At 32.5% G+C, this 19,749-nt stretch overlaps 2 protein-coding genes across 2 annotated transcripts; one reads left to right on the top strand and one right to left on the bottom strand.

Moving 5' to 3' along the window:
* The first annotated feature begins 91 nt into the window (after positions 1-91).
* LOC126917990 (general transcription factor 3C polypeptide 5) lies at positions 92-3,106 on the top strand. The gene is made up of 7 exons (XM_050725476.1): positions 92-425; positions 509-682; positions 778-1,342; positions 1,431-2,006; positions 2,084-2,292; positions 2,362-2,545; positions 2,603-3,106. Exons 1-7 carry the CDS (start codon positions 282-284, stop codon positions 2,767-2,769), a joined length of 2,019 nt encoding a protein of 672 aa, XP_050581433.1. The 5' UTR covers positions 92-281; the 3' UTR covers positions 2,770-3,106.
* Positions 2,818-19,749, bottom strand: LOC126917992 (uncharacterized). The gene is made up of 4 exons (XM_050725479.1): positions 19,606-19,749; positions 17,364-17,499; positions 7,230-7,409; positions 2,818-3,816 (listed from the first exon to the last, which is right to left on the bottom strand). Exons 2-4 carry the CDS (start codon positions 17,497-17,499, stop codon positions 3,434-3,436), a joined length of 699 nt encoding a protein of 232 aa, XP_050581436.1. The 5' UTR covers positions 19,606-19,749; the 3' UTR covers positions 2,818-3,433.

Below are 19,749 nucleotides of genomic sequence, written 5' to 3'. Positions count from 1 at the left end.
AATTATGTTACATAAAATATATATTTTTGTATTTCATTGATTTCAAAGTTTATGAAACCTGTAATTAAACAACTTGTGTAACCTTGTTTTCAGTATTCATGTGTTCAGTAAGATTTTTAACCTCAAAACAATACGTTGGTTAAATCTAACCTATATTATATTACATATTATTATAATATTATTATAATTACATGTTTTGATGTGATATTATTTATAAGATATGTTTTTTGAAGAAACACATTTATGAGTTGAAGCTGGTGATACAAAAAAAAGCAATAATAATGAGTATATCGAGTGATATTAGTGATGAGAACTTAGAAGTACAGGATGGGAAAGATGAAGATTTTAAGATTGATGATTATCAAAAAGAAATTGATAGTGATGATTCCTATAGTGACATTCCAGAAGCTAGTAACGATGACAATGTAAGACTAAATTAACATTTTATATTTACTTTTGTTCTACTTTTATATTAATAATTATTTAATATACTTTTAAAATTATATAGACAGAAGATAATCAGAACAATGTAGATAATTACCAAGAAAATGAATATGTGGGACCAGTCCTTCCTGGAGGCCATAGGTTTGACAGAAAGTTCATCTGTGTTAAATATCCGGGAAATGTTATTAATCCAGATAAAGCTATAGAAACATTAGGTGGCATTCAAAGCATTTCTACGGTATTATATTATTTTCTCATAAGGATTATAAGATAGTAATATTTATAAAATTAATAATTAACAATCACTCTAATTAATTGTATGTGTGTTAATAGGCAGTAAATACACCAAATCGACGGTTGGAGTTAAGATTTAGACCAGATGATATTTTTTGTAAACCGACTTGTGGCGATAGACATAATACTAATGGTTTCCTGCTTAGAATTAGAATTAAAAAATCTAGAGTAAAGAAAGCAGAAGAAGCTGAAGCAAAACAACAAAGGAAGTCATCAAGAAGTACTGTGAATGTAAATGAATCTTCGATTGATGACAATAAAAATACTGAAAATAGTATGGATAAAGTGAATTTACCACAGACTAGAGATAATAAAGGTCAACAAGAACAACTTATGACCGAATTAATCAATCAAGTACAAAGTTGCAGCTTTAGTACTCTCGATGATCCTGTTCCTGGTCCTTCTCATAGAGTGTATTCTGAAAATAACGAGGTTTTACTGGATCAATCACTAGATACAAATGAAGTAAATTCATCAAAGAACAAAAAGGATATACCACCAACGTTTGATCGAAATAAATATGAAGATCTTTCTGAAGATAAGGATTATACATTGCCAAAATTACAAATCTTAGGTCGAGTTGACACAGAATTTAGATTTACAAGTATGTATGGTTTAAAATGGATAAAATCAAATTTATGTAACTTTTTTCATATATTGGAAATACAGTTAAAGAATATAATATTTTTCAGGTCTTTGTGACTTTCAATATTTACCTATGACACAAAGTAAGGAAAATCCGAAAAAGTTAGAATGTATATATCATAAGATTTATCCCAGTAACATACCACATTATTCTTGGTTAAAGAATGACGTACCTTACTTCTTGCCACCAGCTGCGTTTAGCAGAATGGATACAGTACAGCAATATGTACCAAAAACAGAAGTTAATTCATATCCGGAAAATATAATAGGAAAGTGTCGAAAGAGAAAGATAGGATTTTCGAATTTCATTTATTTTTCAACATCAGAAGTTCCTTCTAAACCGCCAACAGGCATAGAAACCGCTATGAAAGTTAAATTCATTCAAAGTATACACTTTGAACAAATCCGTCAAATTTTTGAGGAACGACCAATTTGGTCGAAGAACGCAATAATATACAAAACTAAATTTTCTAATGAACGATTGAAAATTTTATTACCAGCTGTCGCATATTATTTTGTAACTGGTCCATGGAAAATTATGTGGGTGAAACTGGGGTATGATCCAAGGAAAGATATTTCTGCAAGAAAATATCAAACTTTAGATTACAGATTAAAATCTATGCGTATGTATCTTAAGTATTGCTGTTATTAATATAATATTTACGTTGAAAAATTGCTTTACTTACTTTGTTTTATTCAGATGGTTTGGGATCTACTGTAAAACGTAAAAGAAATTACTCAGAGTATACATTACCATACAAATCAACACCAGCTGCAAAACAGAAAACAATTGTACAAAGTGTGATTTCTAGTCAAGAGCAAAGTCCTAAAAAGGAACAAGATTTAAGTGAAGACGTGTATATCTATCGAGAAGGAATAGTACCTCCTTCGAAGCAAATGTTTTATCAGGTTTATTACAATTTTCTGATTATTACAAATTTTTATGGTTCTATACTTCAAGTACAAAATTTCTTTCAGTATTGTGATGTTCTAGTAGATGAAATACAAGAAATGTTAGCAAAGTTACCAGATCCTTTGCCTGGAATTAGGTGCCACGAAAAAAGAGGCTGGTTACCAGTAGGTTTTGATGCGCAGTGTAGAGAAATTATTAACAGACAAGTTCGAGCTGTTTTAAGAAAACGAATGAATATACCTGAAGATCGTATGTATTAATATTTCTTCGTGTATATAATTTTATACTACAATATTTTATTTACAGATCCTACATCTTTACCTCGAAAACGTAAATCTGGAATTAAATTAAAGCTTAATACACTTAGAGCTAAACAGAGAAAGAAAAGAAATGATTCTGTTTCTAGTGTAGAAGAAAGTGAGGGGAAATATGATCAATTTGAAACCAATGTTATTGCAATAGAAAATGAGTAAATTATGTTACATAATTATATATGTATAAGATTTGGTAAATAAATAGCATTTTATAAATACCTACAAATAAAGTTTATTCATAAATGTACAGAGTCTGTCTGCCAAATGTCTATTAATAAATATGTTTACATCATTAATTAACTGATACTGTAATTACAAATTAAACAGAATGTAAAATATAATTGATTTCTTTTGAAAAATGAGTGCAGGAAAAGTGCAGCGACGAGACACATTTTAATAATATTCATGAACGCTTAATAAATATTTTTAATACATGTATAACATGTATATATAATTAGTGCAACAACTTTTGTATTACATTGCAAGAAATAATTAAGTGCCTTTAAAAAATTCTGATCACAGTTCCTCAATAATATCTAAATTTATATAAGCATTTATATGTATATGAAACTTTGTGATCCAAATAATTAAATTTATATAAATTTTATATTCGATATAAAATGTTCCTTTCTTTTTGCAATCCAAATGAAAGGTAATGCTTTAATGCTGATAGGGAGCCAATTCACATAAATAATATAAAATAAAATGTTCAACGATTATTTTTCCTTTGTTTTCTTTTTGTTTTAACTCGTGTTTCGTCTAAGCTGCAAGAGAAACGGATAAAACAGGTGCTGATGACGCGAATTATTCATTCACGAGGCCTTTAAACGCGGATGTTGGGGTTGGTACTGGCCACGTAGTTCAAAAGTTCTTCGGAGTCCTCGCAGACAAATGGTTTCTGGTGATAGCAAGCCACATCGTGCCAGCTGATTCCATCTTTGTAAACGTTGTTTAGGATGGACATGCAAGATTCACTGGTGCCATTTATGTCGAATTCAGCGTTGTCCGGTTGTCTGACCTTCTTGTGTCCAGTTTGAGACCATGGATTGAAGGACCAACCTTCGGGGATTTGATTTGTTGGCGCCATCTTCTTTCTGTTGGCTGACCAGAACCAACCATAGAGGGCTTTGGGTTCGAGATCACGACGATTCTCGCAGCCTTTGAAGTCGCAGAGACGTCCAGATGTCCAGATGTAAGGAACATCGTCTATGAAAAAATAATTTATTAATTTTTATGAAAGAAATGATTAATACATAACTTTATTATACAGATTATGCAATTCTTTGGTATGTTTTTTGTGATAGGTAAAGAGCTGTAATCTTTTCCCGAAGGAAACTAATATTCAAGTGAAATCTATACTGTGAAAGCTGAAAATTATGGTATAATATTTTACGAACTTTTTTCTATTTTCATTTTAAGTATATTCCAATTATAATGAAATATCGAAAATTTTGCACTATTTTTCTAGAATCTTATAATTTTAGTCATAGATTTACGATTTTTGTAAAAAAGTACTTCTTTCAAAATTTCTGCTTAAATTTTCTACTGGTTAGAAAACAATATAATTTATAAAAGGTTTTCGCTTTTCTCATCCAAAGGACAACCTTCGAAAAAATAGCCGCATTTTAATATCGGTAGAAATGTTAACATAGACGAGTTTCAGATCATATTACTTCGTGGCGAGAGACATATGCGGTCGAAATGATTGATGCGTTCCGTGATGCAACTGTGTATGTATATAAGAAGATGAGATTCCTCAGCCTCAACCCACTTAAAGATCCTTCGTTTTGCCTTGAAGATTCTGTTGTTAACTCGTTAACTCGAAGATTCTAACTTCTCGACAACGAATGGAAATTGTATCTGCACTTGCGAAAGCAATTAGTTGTATGCAAATGAGCCACAAACAAATTTCAACGTGTGTATTTTTATTGATTCAAATATTTCATCTGTGATGGGATAATTGACCACAGCTAATAGATCAATAGACGATCACTAAATTCTCTCGATCCTTCTTTCTTGTTTCTCAAAATATTTGATTCGATAAAAAAAAAGGGGGAACTATTTTTACAGACATGTCTACTATAAAATTTAAATATTTTGTTCTTATTTTTTAAGAGTTTAAAAAAAAAGAAGAATAATTTTAACTACGGTGAAGTTAATTTATACATTTATAGAAAACTTTGAAGCGCAACAAATATCCAGAATACGTATAATAATATACAAAGATATACAAAATAGCTAGAATAAAATATTTACTACAATATATAGTCGTCGATACAAATTTTTATTTAAATTCTGTTTCTTTAATTATCTCCACAAGGGACACGAATTTACATAAAAATACTCGGTCCATATAATAATTAATTGCGTAATTGTAAGATTCGCCTTTATGGTTCGTTGAATAACCAATAGACTCTTCTCGTCCTCGTTCCGTGAAATATCCGTTCGATCAAAATATGTATTTTCACGACATTGTTCTTGTAATAAGTAACCATAAAACTGATTAGTCTTTCACTTTCTTCAATCGTGAGGAAACACTATGGCCGAAGACGCGATGTTACAAGCCACTTAACGCGAAGTCGAAGAACCATCGTCTCACGGCAATGGATCATTTGTTTCGAAATTTCTATGCTATCTAGCTGGCTAAAGAACGAAAGCTACGCTGGGTAATAAATTGTAAACGATCCTGACTGCTTCTGTGTTCCTTGGTACCGATTTTATCTCCGTGGTTGTAGAACTTTCTAAGCCTGACGTTAAAGAAATGGATTTATACCTTCCTACGCGTTTCTGCCGACACGTAAAATTTAATAACTATGTACATACCGTTGTATGAGATTACTATTAGGTATACCTCTCGTTTAACTTAACTACCGATTATTGCTCAAATTCACGTAATTGACGGTGGTATTCGTTTCTCGAATCCATCCATGCTGTTTTAAGGCGAACTACGTTGAAACTCGTTACCGGATCTTATAATTTATTTCGCGCAAGCGATTGTTAATCATTTTTGTCAAAATCATTTAGCTGAACGCGAAAATGAACGAAGTCAAAACGATGCTAGCTAAAACAAAAGGAAAAGTAAAATTGTCTGCTATAAAATAGATCAATTAGCAGGTTCGTTATACGAAAACCACAATAGGGAACAGAAGTACACGTTTAGTTCTAAAATAAAGTAAAATGTACGAGTTACTTAGGTTTAAGAGGAGTATAACAAATTCCTCGTTGCTATACGTGATCTTTTACCTCAATTTTATCCTAAGGTTTCTCTCAAAGTATTAAAAATTTTGTTTACATAAAATATAAGAATTTTATTCGACGCGCAAAAGTTCGAATATCGTAGTAGAAAAGAAAATACAATTACATTTATTGATTTCCTGATTTTAACGTTAGTGACTCCGTGACTAGATAATAGGAGTTTAATATAACAGATTTGGAAAGGAAAACAATCTATCTCTTTTGAAAATAGCCGACCAAGCTAGCACGACCAAACGTATCGTTTCATATCTTCAAAGTATTCGCGAGGGTTTCAAAATTTTCTAATCGAGTTCGAACCTATTCGTAATATGTTTGATTTTATCTTCGTTTCATACGTTTCACACGTGACATACGAGAATTGCTGTAATATACTTGAACTTTGCACAGCTTCTTCTTCCTTACGTCCCTGCGAATACGCGTGAAAGGATCAGAAATGTTACGAAATGAAAATCACGCGAAACAGTGACAACAAAGAAAAAAGCCGAAGAGAAGAGAAGAGGAGAGAAGAGAAGAGAAGAGTTAATAGCGATGCAATTAGGATATATATCGAATTCGTACGAAACCGAAGGTAAACGCGTTTCGTGTTCACGCGTGAATCGTTCGCGAAACGTGTCTGTGCATCGTGCGTTAATGAATCATTTTTATTCTTGTAATCGTTGCCTCGAGATTATTCAACCGATTCAATGGAACACCTCGTTTTTCCTCATGAATAAACAAGTACACGTCGATAGAAATTTTTTCCTCTGCGAATCGATCTTCCTCGAATCACAGCGAAAGAAATCTTTTGAAAAGTCGACTCGAATACGAAGAAATTCCAACTTAGCTTCGAAATGAATCTTTATTTTATTTCTAACGTTTCTTCCTTCTCTTTCCCCTGTATGAATATTAACGACGTTTCAATTGTACATATATAAGTGTGTATATATTGTATAATAACGCACATATAATAACTATACATATATGTACATAATTATTGAGCTGCAGATTCATTTATAGGAAATTTGAAGCTGCAGAAATGCGCATAAATACGTAAAATACTTAAAATATAATATTCGAAGGCGATATTTAGCAAGTAAAACGATTCTTCAAGCAGATTTCATTTCTGGAATTCTATTTATAAAAGTGAATTTATAAAAGAATTTCCATGAATATCCGCAATTTAATAATCGTCAGCGATCATGATTTAGAATAGTAGAACGCCTGACTTCATCTCTTTATTCTAAGCTTACTTACTTCTTTACTAAGCTACTTCTTTACTAATTACTAAGCTTCTTACCTTACGTCTTCTATTTTATAAAATATCTCAAGAATTTATCTTATTTATCTTCTATTCGCGAAGCATCTCAAGAATGAAAATCGCTTACTTTGTTGAATGAGTCTGAAGATTAAGTTGTTCTCGTCTTGAGTTTCCATCGACACGAGGTCCATGCAGTACTCTCTGCAGATGTTCCTAGCGTCTAACCAATCCACCCTCTGGTTTGCGTGAGCCGGAACGTGCCCGCTATAGAAATAATTGTGCCCTCTGTAGTTGAATTCTCTCGGTCCTGCGAATTGCAAATAGAAAATTAATCCGCCGAACGAAAGACAAAGGTTCTTGAAGAGATTGGCTTTTATTAATTCTTATCAGATCTTTTCAAGCGACGCATAAGTGTGGTAATCTCGTACGATAAGTTCTAGCACTTTACGGTATCTCGACGCTTAATTGCGAGCCTTTTATCGAAAAACAAAAAAAAAAAAAAAAAAAGAAAAAAAGATATAAACTGATACCAAGAATGATGATATATCAAGATCTGACTACGTAGAGTTGCGGAGTTTTCTTCGAGAAGAAACAGAGAAAGAGAGAGAAAAAAAGGAAATCGTTCACGATATTCAATTATGTTTGTCGTGTAATAATGTATATAAACGGCGTGGATCTGTAATCGGGGAATGTGATTATCGTCCGGTTAAATGTCAATGGTCTTACAATTTTTCACGTTACACGTTGATTATGCAGGAATGCCTCTCTCGTCGACGATTTACGATGTGCGTCTCATTATGAGAGCCTAACGTTCTGATTGCGAAAGGGTTGCTCGTATTCAACGGTAATATTACAGGCTATTGCTTATTTCATCTATGTTCTCTCTCGAGTATCACCGATCTCAAATTAACCAATCCGTGATCTCTACGAATAATAATCAAGACTTTCCACCGATACAACGACCAACCAACTAATAATATCAATGTGTCGACAAGTTACATTCGGATTTCTTTTCCATAGATTTACGAGTTATCGCGTCTATTGGTAGGCAGATCGACCGTAGTTAATTCGTATAATTTGTAAAATTTAATGTATAACTTTATCAATTTTATTACCGTGCCTGTCGTCGTTCTTCGAAGGAATTTATCATCATCGATTATTTATAACTCGCGACTCGTAAAGTTTTGCTAATCGTGTTACATGCATAGAGCAAGAGGGCTGAGAAACTTCTTCGAAAACAATTTTTTCTTTTTTTTTTTTCGCCATTTAAGTATTCGCTTAAGTACATCGTTTATCTTGAATATCAGGTAAAATCCTATAATTTACCTATAAAAGTCGAAGAGCGTTGCTGAAAAAGTCACTAGACCTCGTCGAATTATTGCCAAGACTAATATCCTAAATTCCAGCTATTAAAATCGATTATGTCGGAACCTGTTATTTCAGAAGTTGCGGACACACCATAGACCAGTGCGTATGTATTATTACGTATTTACTACGCGTTTCATCGCCTGTAATGCTGCAAGGAGAGGCATGATCGATGCGCGCGGACACGGCTCCTCTTCACCGACGTGTAATCCTGTGTAATCTCATTGTTGCAAAAATAGCCGTCGAACGAGAAGAACGAAAGGGAAAGATAAGAAAAAACAGAAGAATTAACTAAATTGCACGTTCCTTCTGACATATCACGGAAGAGAAAAATCTCACGGTGAATGTCATGTGGCTAGTTTCTTCTGAATGATTCCCAAGCAGGAATCAATCGGTTGTTACATCGGGAATCGAGGCTACGACGCGTTCCCCTTTCAGAAACGAACGATGATTCTAATACCTCTGTTAGAACGTCGATTGGCTTAACGTCAAAGTGCTGTCACGAGTTTCGACAAGAAGTTTCTACAAGGAGATCATGATCTCAGCGACGTCCACGCGGATAGTCAAATAAACGTAGCAGCTATCCTTGAACATTTGGCATTTAACAATTCGTGGTTCCTGAGATTCTTGATCGACCGTAGGAAACATTTAATCGTCGATTAACTTTCGAAACGTGTAGCTTTTTCATAGAAATATAGATTTTGTATTCATTCTGGCAACGTATAGTTTGATCTATATCATGCAGTTTTTGTCAAATTATTATATTATAAACGAACGCATTCATGAACATTTAGTATTTAGCATTTCTTGGTTCTTAAGATTCTTGTTTAGTTTCAGAGATGGTTCTTTCCATGTTTCGTGTATTCTTTTCTTTTTGCTGAAGTTACTACTATTTTATTTACCATATACTATATTTATATTATATTTACCATATATATCGGATTATTTACTACAAAGAAAAAGAGAAGAAGCTCTCCATTCAATCTACGATATATCGAACCAAAGGAGACAATTATTTCCAGCGTCAGAGTATGAGTAATTGATATGTTAATTAGATGCCTTTGGAATCACCCATCTGTAATAAGCATATTTTTAAATTCATATATTTTCTCATCTCGTGACAGTTCGAAAGATGTATCACTTGTATTTACGTAATTTCAGGGAATTTCGTGTAACTGAATTCAATAACTAGGAATATTTCGATGACGAAACTTGTATTACGCGAATGGTTAATAAAATTTGAATTTCGTCGAATTAATTTACATAGCTTAATAATTCGAGCGTATTGCTCGGATCTAACTCGATTCTAAAGAAAACTTAAGCTCAGCCGATGTTATGCCGCGAGAAGATTAAAAATACCGCATGCAGAATTTCAAACGGGAGTTACGAATCAGCAAGGAAATATTGAATTTTAAAGACATCTTGCCTCGAGTTTCCCTTTTTTCGCGTGATTTTCCCGCGCTAAGTTGTGCGATGAATGTTGCTAACAACGACCGTAAAAACAATTACGATATCGTATACGATCAAGTCTATCGTACGTTTCATAATATTCGAGAAATTATTTCCGCTATTTGTAACTCGAGTTTTCCTTCCTTTTAGTTTCCCAATGGCAATGAATTTGTTTCATCTATGAACAATCGAAAGAAACGTTCACCTTTGTACGTTTTATTATCATCTCTATCATCTTGACGAGTTTTCCGCCTACCAACACGTTTTTCTGTGTCCGCGTTTATAAATTCCAATTACTTTGATCGTATCAATCGATATCGATCGAATAGGCAAATTTTATTAATGATTACTCGTTGACCGAGATTAACTTCTTTAGAAGACTAATAAAACTACTTGGCGTCATAATTATCGAATACACGTAGATACGTCGTCTAACAAAATTAAAGATCGAATTAAATAAAGCGAATTAAATAATCAGAATTTTTGATAACGAACTTATTACTTAGCCTAAAGCAATCGAAAGAATACTAACAAATAAGATGATAAATATTTAACACCGACACATGTATACAGCCGCTAAAAGATGGTAAAACAAAGGTTAAACAAAAGTGACATTAAACAAAGTGCATTTCACAAGTTGTATTTCCTTGTTTTCATACGATCGTGTGTTTGCATCTGATAGACGTTTACGAGAAAAAAATTGATCTCCCTCTTCGTCTTTCTTCGGTTTTCTCCTGTACTCGCAATTAACGATCGTTATATCACCGTTCATTAAACATTTATGCGCCTTTAGAAACACTCGCACGTTTCACCATTGTGTCAAGGAACTTCTGACGGTAATCTTTGAATCGTCCGCGCAATTCTGTTGTTTTCGACTCTACTAACGGTGTTTCTGCAGCATCAGTTATATTTATATAAAGAATCTATTCCTAGGAATATAAGATCGTAAAAAATGTGCTTTTCGAATTGCATATATTACATAAAATATCGTAATTCGTATTTATTTGAATTTATTCTCGTTCGTTACTATCGATAATAATATTCAATATTATTTAGTGTTATTAATAATTGCTTTTCGTAAACCGATGTGACAAAGTCTCTGTGATAAAATATCTTTTTCGTTGGGAGAATTATATATCAAATTACTGCGTTCTTTCGAACGTACTGCATATGAATACAGATAGATGTAAATATATGGTTTTATTATTTCTTTCAAAATGGAATTCTTAAAAAATCCAGCATACCGCTTCTGATCTGATTTTTAATATTATAGGCCTATTTTTCAAACATCTTATTTAAGATATAATTTTTGAAATTCCGTCTCCTTTGTTACGTACTAAAAAGATCATTAGTCGAACGCAAGAAGCGGTTTGTACAACGCTTCGTTCATTGTCTAAGGCTAAGCACCTTAATGCATTAACATCCTCGTCATTACCATCGTCAGTCGAATGGTAACTCACGAAATTAATTATGACCTTTCTACAGTAAAAATGTATGTGAGAATGAATGGTCTTGCTGAGTAAAGTTGGACGTTGGTTGTTCAAAGTTAATAACTCTGAAACACAATGTTAATTCGTATAATAGCGAATCGCAATGGCAGATTGGGAAAGATCTAATGATTGATGAACGTAATCTTTCGTAGCAAGTGAAGTTAATCAGAATACTACAGCAGTATACTGTTCATACATTAAGAGAAAAACGCAAAGCCGGAACTTCGTTCTAAGGCAATAGGCGAGAAGTGTGTGTAATAAATAACAAATAAATAATACTGTTCTAAAGAGTTTAGAATTGAAAATATCCATCGTGAGGTTTTCGCGAGAACGTTAATTAAATATTTGCGTAAAAAAAAAAAAAAAAATTAAAAGAAGCAGAAGATGCAGGGAAATCTGGTTCCCAAATTTTTCACTATTTTTATATCTTTTTTTGATAAGTCTTTAAAGTGGTAAAATTTGTAAGCTATTGCAAAATATACGAATTACATTAAAAAATATTTATCCGTTTAATAATAGAAAACAGATTTATCTCATTTGGTTGTCAATCATACGCAAGTAAATAGCCAATTTAGGGCGGAGAAAGCGGAATTTATTAATCGAGGGACAGTAGAAATCTGTTATTTTTTACGCCCACTTCCGCCATGACTTATCGATCATATTTGCATGCGAAGTCTTTTGTTCGACGCCAGTACGATTTACGTTGCTCTTCAAGCAGGTATTTTTTTTCTTTTATCTATGTAAAAAATTGTATCTATTTTATTTCTCCTCTTTTTTTTATTTTTTTTTTTTGATCAGGTAACAGCAACGAAGAAGATAATATTTTCAAAAATACTAAAAAATATGTTTCAATGGAATAAATTTAAATAAAGGAGACAACATTATACACGGTTTGTCTGTATCGAATTTTATCTTGCGTAACGTTTAGAATTCCCAATAATTGCATCAGATCAAACACGATTCAACATAGCTATTTCAAAATAACATTTAAACGATCGGTAACATCTACGATTTCATGACAAGCTATACACGACTAACTGTGCTATTTGCCGCCTTCGGAATATTTATCCATGGGATTATAAAAAGAAAAAAAAAGAGAAGAAGAAAAATGACGAAAGAATAATATGAATGACAGCAAGAGGCTTCTTGTAAGATTTTTAAAGTGGTTCTTCACACACGAGGAACTCCAATGGAATGGAAAGCTCTCACTTTCACGTGTCACGACCTGCACGTGTTTCACGGCAGAGTCACCCAAACGTTTCCAGAAACGTATAATTTATGCCAATGAAATGGTTAATATTTACGGATCGTATTTGAGCGTGACGCGCGCAAGATGTAGTTGCCATTTCTCGAAAAGGAGAAAAGAAAGCACGTTGGACACGCGTCGTTTTCAAATAAACGTACTTAATGAATTCGATACGAAGGATTTTATGCGTATAGCGAATATTTTATATTTATGATTCTACAGTTGTTAATGAAACAGTTGAATAAATTTTGCAATGTTTCTAAAAGAAGAAAATTGACACGATCAGAAAAGGCTCGGGATGCTCAATCTTTCCAGACAGAAACAAAACGAAAAGGAATAATATTCTTGTAACAATTCTTTGTGAATGACTGTGAAGAAAATACGAACGAAGGACGAAGAGTTAGAAGGAAATGTGAAAAATTAATTTTGGAAATGTTAATCGACTAAAATGCAAGTAGGGTGTATAAAACAGTACTTGTAAAAAATGTATAATTGCAAAAATGCAATTTTTCATCGGAGAATTTCAATTTATTTATGGAGAAGGTATTATACTAATTGTTAAATTTACTTGTCATCCAAATTTCTAATATTTTAGATTTAATATTTCAACACACTGTTAACTACGAATTAATCATTTTCATAATCTATGCGCAATCGAATGTCATAAATAAATGACGAACATTGGATATAAAAGTTGTTTTGATCGAAGGTGCGAGGAAAACGAAAGCCAAGCCGGAGGTGAAACTTTTTCTTGATAATTCGACTTAATGGGTGGAGATTACTTGAGATTCGATTCGAGACTCGTCAGCGACAGAGAATAAGAGATTTCCTTTTTCTTCGGCTTCTTCTGCAGCTATAACCAATCGGACGTGTAACTTTGTTTGAAAATAAATTGATAAACGATGCGTGCAATACGACATTGTAATTTATCATGCTTTGCTGCTATATTATTTATTCGATCGGATACGCTGTTATTTGGGGTTGAATAAAGGTCGAATAAAGGTCAAAATTGTACTCCTTTTGTACGGCTTGCGTAATAAAAAATAATTCTATAAAAATAGTACTTTCTTTTATACTTATAATCTTATAATTGTTATATTCGCATCGATATAAAAATCTAACGTATCTTTAAAAATTAACGTACGCATGGAATATGAAAAATTTCGAAGAAACGAGGAGAAAAAGTACGTATTAAATATTCTATTCGTGAAATATCTAAAATTTTGAAATTTTTGTACAAAATGACATACAGCGATTGGAAGAAGTTATTCGTTTCATGCAAAAGTGTAAAATAACAGAAACTTTGTATCTTTGTGAGCAACGTTTAAAATAATCAGCCTAATCGACGAGGAAAAATAGAAATATCCCATGTGAATTCACCGAATTGGACGTTTTACTGGAAACCAGGACCAGCGTGAAGAAAGACGTGAACTATCGTTAAAGAGCGGTCATTATACGCGGGCATAACGAGCAACAGTGAAATTATCTCTGTGGCATGTTGTTGTTTCGTTTCGCAACAATTCTTGACATTTTCATAGCGGCAGAGCATCGGCCTTTTGTGAGCTTGTCAGTTGGACAATCTTACCAGCTACGATATTACGACACCTGATTGGTCAGCCGCACTGTCATAAGATAATTTAACGACAATTTGTTAGCCGCGGACCAGTAATGTTTCATAATTTTGATTAAGAACCATTTTAATCATCGGACTCCTCGGTTGTGTTCAACGATTCAATTTTTAATTCCCAGCCCGACTAAAGAGCATTTTATACCGTAAGAATGACAATTTCTTATAGGGGCACGATTGTTATGCGTGTTATGTCTTTTAAAAATTATTTTATACATTTATATTGTTTTTACTTTTTGTTTTAATTAAAAATTTATGGTCGCATACAGCATCTAAAGTTATCAATAACCACTGCGAGAATAGCTTTGTTTCTTTAAAAAGAAATGAGTTGTTATACGTGTTACATTAACTGCATACTTTATCAATTTTTAGTATCAAATCTAGCAAATCGGTATATTTTTGGAATTATTAAAAAGATGTTAAGTTTCGTTAATCATTAATCAATATTAAATTCTCACAGCTAAATGACCTATTGCTCGAGATGATTTCATCGATGTAGCACGTGACTCGAGTTTCTTATTGTTACTAACATGGAAAGTGGATGCAACTGTAGATAATCGAACATTCCAGTCGAACATTATTATAATCCAACATTACGACACTAATACCTTTCGCGTGATTAAATACCGTGGAAATAGGATTACTACGAAATTTCGATCGATATGATCATAAGGGAATAACGACCAATACTCGTCAAATTAGTCTGTCTGCAGTAAAGTATTTCTAACGTTAAATAACGTGTATTGGAAATGTTATTTAATCAACCAAGGTAACTCGACGTTTTTAATATCGTACCTGTCGCGAGGCGTATTAAAATGGCAATAAAATGGAAATTAAATAAAAATGAAAAACTTGCATTTAGTACAGAATAGAAATAAAAATATAACGAAGAACGAACATTTTTACATAATAACGATAAATGTATACACGGTGCCTATATGCGAACTTTGACAGTATTTAAATGTTAATACATACACAGATGCATAGATACTTTGTCTCGATAATTTGCATTATCTGTTACATCCAATCAAGAGTAAGTGTCAGTGATCATACAGATGAAAAGTTGTAGCAAATTTTATGTCTCATAAAAATTGTCAGTTGGCGAGATATAGCTGACCTCCTTGTAAATGTGTATATATATATGTATATATATATATAAGTAAGCAATGGAGATCGAGATGGAGAAAGTGGATTGTATATTCTCCAAACAGATTTTTCATTCGACATAAAAAAACAAGATGTACATTCCACTTTCGTTCCTGTTGGTTATCTTTGAAACAGATTACTAGGAACAGTAAAACATAAATTTCTATATGACATTGAAAGATCATTTCAATGGGTAAAATCTGCGTGATAAATCATATATTTCTTTTTATAAATCATTAATCATTTTATAAGTAACTGTGAATGACAGTAAGTAATAATGTTCGGCTTTTATTAACTATCAAGAAACTTACGTTGTTATTGTTATATTTTTGTCGATAAATAGGAAGCACATAAAGCAGATAGGCCTCAAGTTCCAACCATAAAAAGATTATGACAAATATATAATTGCGTATAAAATACGCAATTTATAAAATTTTTCCCATCAAGTGATCTAGGATAATGTATAAATTGTAAAAAACGGATTACCGGTAGCTGATGTTACACGGTTTTGCATTGAACAAATAATTTGCAGGAAATTAGTCAAAACAAAGCCGACGAAACATCCTGTTCAAGATTATGCAACTAGTCCGTCGCGTCGGCTCTTGTTGACCCCGAATCGGTGTCTCTCCCTTAACTTCGTTTCGTTACACGTCCTCTCGCTAATTATCGCGGCGCGATTGCGAGACGTCTGCCGGTTTCTCGATTTTGTATCCTAACCGTGAGAAAGTGCATCGAACGCAAACGAAAGGAGACGAAACGCTACTCTCGCATTGTACGATCTGTTAACGAGTTACCAACCAACTACAGGCTCACCTGCGCTAGACCTTGCCTGAATAAAGTCCAAACGATTCTAAATAATTTCAAACGAGGAAAATGTACCTAAATTATGAGAGAGTCTTTACAGACCAGTAACTTATGAATTTTTAGGATATCTATACTTTTATGAGGGATTATTTATAAGGAGAAAGAAATTTACTACGTACATACATATCCTAAAAGTTGCATTAAAAATGACGATTCGAAGTTAACTCATTATGGAATAAGTAGTGAAATAGCGAATAAAAATATATATAAACGTGACATTAATGTACAGTAATGGATTTGAAAATCTGAAGGTGCACAAATTTTCACGCTTGAAAATGAAATATTGTGCTAACGTAACGTTGGTCTTTAATGAGTTAAGATCAAAATATATAAATAACAAGTATTTGTTATAGTACTGTGTGTATACGTCTAATATATTTGTAAATTTGTATTATATTCATATCTCAAATGAAAACAAGTATTAATTACATATAGTCAAATATGGTTAGGTTAACCTTTAGGTGGATGCACATAGCGTTAAAATAAAAAAAGAAAATTAATTATCCAGGTATTATAATCAGAAGAGAATAATCTGATATACACATGTTTGCACAATAGACGAATGCTGTTTTAGGTTGAAAAATATACGATCGTGAGATTGCGCGAGAGTTTTGTCGGCATGTATCGGGCCGGTTTAACCTCAATTTCTTTTAGTTGCCAGAGAACGTGCCGGGGCATCTAAATGCCCTGGATTCACGGAAGAGGATTGTGTTTTGTCCGTCGTCAACATTGTCGCGGATATGTTTTGAAATCGTGATGAGAAATGTTAAACTTTGAGACAATGATCAATACAATTAAAATGAAATTGTATGATGTCCAAAGAATATTTTTAGCTTGTCATTCGAAATTCAGAATTTTTCTTTATTTCCATATCCTTTTCTAGTACATTTACAGTTTGTTTGACGAATAAATTGACTTTTATGTTATGTTTTAGTAGTTTCATGTTAAAATTTGACTTATAATTAGAAACTAAGCTTCAAAGAGATTTATTCATACAAAATATCAAGAAAAAATATGATCCTAGCGTTTTAGCTACAAAGAGAGCCGAAAGTTCAAAACGAAAAATTTACTCACGGTTTGCACATTTCTGCGGTACAGGAAGAGACAGGAATCTTCCTGGTCTGTTGCTTTGTGGCCGAATTTCGTTTATTGCTGGTTGGGCGTACACTAACGCCGCGAAGAATAACACGGCCAGCGGCGCCAATATCATCTGAGAAACAAATTAACAATTGAAAAAAACAATAAATTAAACAAAGATTAATATACACTGCCTATACAATTACTTTTAAGAAATATAATTATATTTGCACTTTCATTTTAATTTACTCATTGAAGACGCTAATTAAAAAACTACAATCGAAATAATTTGGAATATAATTTTGGAAGCAAAGGGGACGATATCATCTATATAAATAATAAATCTATATAAATTTATATAAATAAAGATTAAAGAAATCTATTACAAAATGACGAAGTGTTCCAAAATTACATATTTCATAAAGTAAGTCAAACCCTTTAATTTCTTATGCGAATTGAAATCAGAATCTCTTAACACATACTACATACTACTTCAACAGAAACATCTTCGTATACATCGATGACAACAGGATGATCTATCGCACCATCTTTCAATTTAGCATTCGAGCCAACCAGCATCAATACGATCCTATAAGATCGAAGTATCGAAGCGATGGAAAGTTAATTATAATTTTAAAACATCTTGTCATAGACATATGCAATTGTCGTTCACATCGTGACCAAAAACAGGTGAGAGTTTTGTTGGTTAAAAGTGACACGAAGATGAGGTCGTGACTCCGTATATGTACCTATTAATACCTATGTTTAGTTTCTATAAGTCAACAAAAAGAGTTTCACTCGGGGAGTGCCAATTTTGTTGAAAGACGAACGTTTTGCACGTGACTTTTTTACGGATAGATAGTAGTATCGCCACTGTCTTACGTGCCAACTGTTACATGTAGTGATTCGGTAATTGGCGGGGACTTTTTCGTTGTAAGCCTGGCTAACGACCGAACGTTCTCTTGTACGGTCGAACGTAATGATTTTCGACGCGTCGAGAGTCGCTTCATCGCTTCCTTCAAGAAAAATAAGATAACGCGTGAAGCAAGAATCTTCTTATGTAATAGGGAATAAAAGAAATTGCACAATTGATATAAAATTCGCAAAAAGCGAATTGAAGACTAGTTTGTATACTATTCTTGTAGTTCGTATTGCGATGAATCATTTAGAAACTAGGTAAAGGAAAAAATTAAATTTTTATAGAGATATTCTTAGATATCAGTTCTTCCTGTTTATTATTTTGACTTTAACAAAGTGACGCATAATTAAATGCATATAATTCATTAATTGATATATCCAGCTTATCATAAGACTCTGTTATATTGTTTTTCATTGCTGTACTAATACTATTAATGTTAATATTAATAGTAGGTATTAAAGATAGACTAAATTTTCTTTTTATCATTATTTATGAATGATTTTGATCAATGATCTTTATCATTTAACAGAACAAATAAATTATATATCATAGTATTCATTGATAATTTTTGGATAAAAAATAAAAAGTACGAAACTTTCTTCTTCAAAGATATAAAAAATCAAAGATCATATCAAAGATATAAACCACAAAACAACCATATACTCATTTCTACCTAAATAATATTAGTTATCAGATCTGTGAGACTATATAGTCTGGATACAATGAAAAATCTCCATTCATTCATAAAAATTTATTTTCTTAAATGTTACTTTTAAATATACTAATGCTTTACTAACTACAATAAAATTAGAATTTCTTCTTTTAAACGTCATCAAATAATCTTGCATTTTTATTTCACCTTAATTTTACTTTAAAAACATTAAACACTTAAAATGTTATTATTCAAAAAGGACCTTATTTTTCTCTATGCAAACGTTTCAAGCAACTTCCATAAAAATCCAATCGAACAAGAACTTACAACCTATACACGAAACCATTACCATCCTCATTGAATTAATTTATCGGTAGTATTCGTCACGCAGAAGCGTGCATTATTCAAGCCTGCGATACTCTACGAGATGTAGGTACATACATACATATATACATATATTACATATTCAGTTTGTTGCACTTTTTCTATTTTTATTTTTTCCCTTTTTCGTTTAGCACTTTGCGATTGATATTCCGTAGATGACTTTAAAAAAATCGTGAGAACCGGAATTCCAAAAAATGAAAGGAAAATAAAACGATACAAGCTCACGCACAGGTATACGTATACTTTCTTTTCTTTTCCTTTTCTGATCATTTCGAAACACTCACCTTGTCTCACTTGTCTTTCTTTTTCCGGTTTATTTCTCGGATTAAAACGGGATGGACGACGAGATTGACGATTAAAGAAACGTGCTCACTGATAGGGTTATGAAGAGACAGGCACCTTCACCGTCGATTATATAGAAATAGTCC

This window comes from Bombus affinis, chromosome 6, assembly GCF_024516045.1.
Source record: "Bombus affinis isolate iyBomAffi1 chromosome 6, iyBomAffi1.2, whole genome shotgun sequence".
NCBI classification, from domain to species: Eukaryota; Metazoa; Arthropoda; class Insecta; order Hymenoptera; family Apidae; genus Bombus; species Bombus affinis.
Note: the sequence above shows the minus strand (reverse complement) of the source record. Positions and strands in the feature narration are given on the sequence as shown.

What these genes read in the sequence shown, in the direction of transcription:
- LOC126917992 (XM_050725479.1), bottom strand. Translation starts at nt 17,499, where the DNA reads ATGATATTGGCGCCGCTGGCCGTGTTATTCTTCGCGGCGTTAGTGTAC. An exon ending in ACCGCAGAAATGTGCAAACC is followed by an intron (nt 7,410 to 17,363) that starts GTGAGTAAATTT and finishes TGCAATTCGCAG; the next exon opens with GACCGAGAGAATTCAACTAC. An exon ending in CTTCAGACTCATTCAACAAA is followed by an intron (nt 3,817 to 7,229) that starts GTAAGCGATTTT and finishes ATTTTTTCATAG; the next exon opens with ACGATGTTCCTTACATCTGG.
- LOC126917990 (XM_050725476.1), top strand. Translation starts at nt 282, where the DNA reads ATGAGTATATCGAGTGATATTAGTGATGAGAACTTAGAAGTACAGGAT. An exon ending in GCATTCAAAGCATTTCTACG is followed by an intron (nt 683 to 777) that starts GTATTATATTAT and finishes GTGTGTTAATAG; the next exon opens with GCAGTAAATACACCAAATCG. An exon ending in AATGAATATACCTGAAGATC is followed by an intron (nt 2,546 to 2,602) that starts GTATGTATTAAT and finishes TTTTATTTACAG; the next exon opens with ATCCTACATCTTTACCTCGA.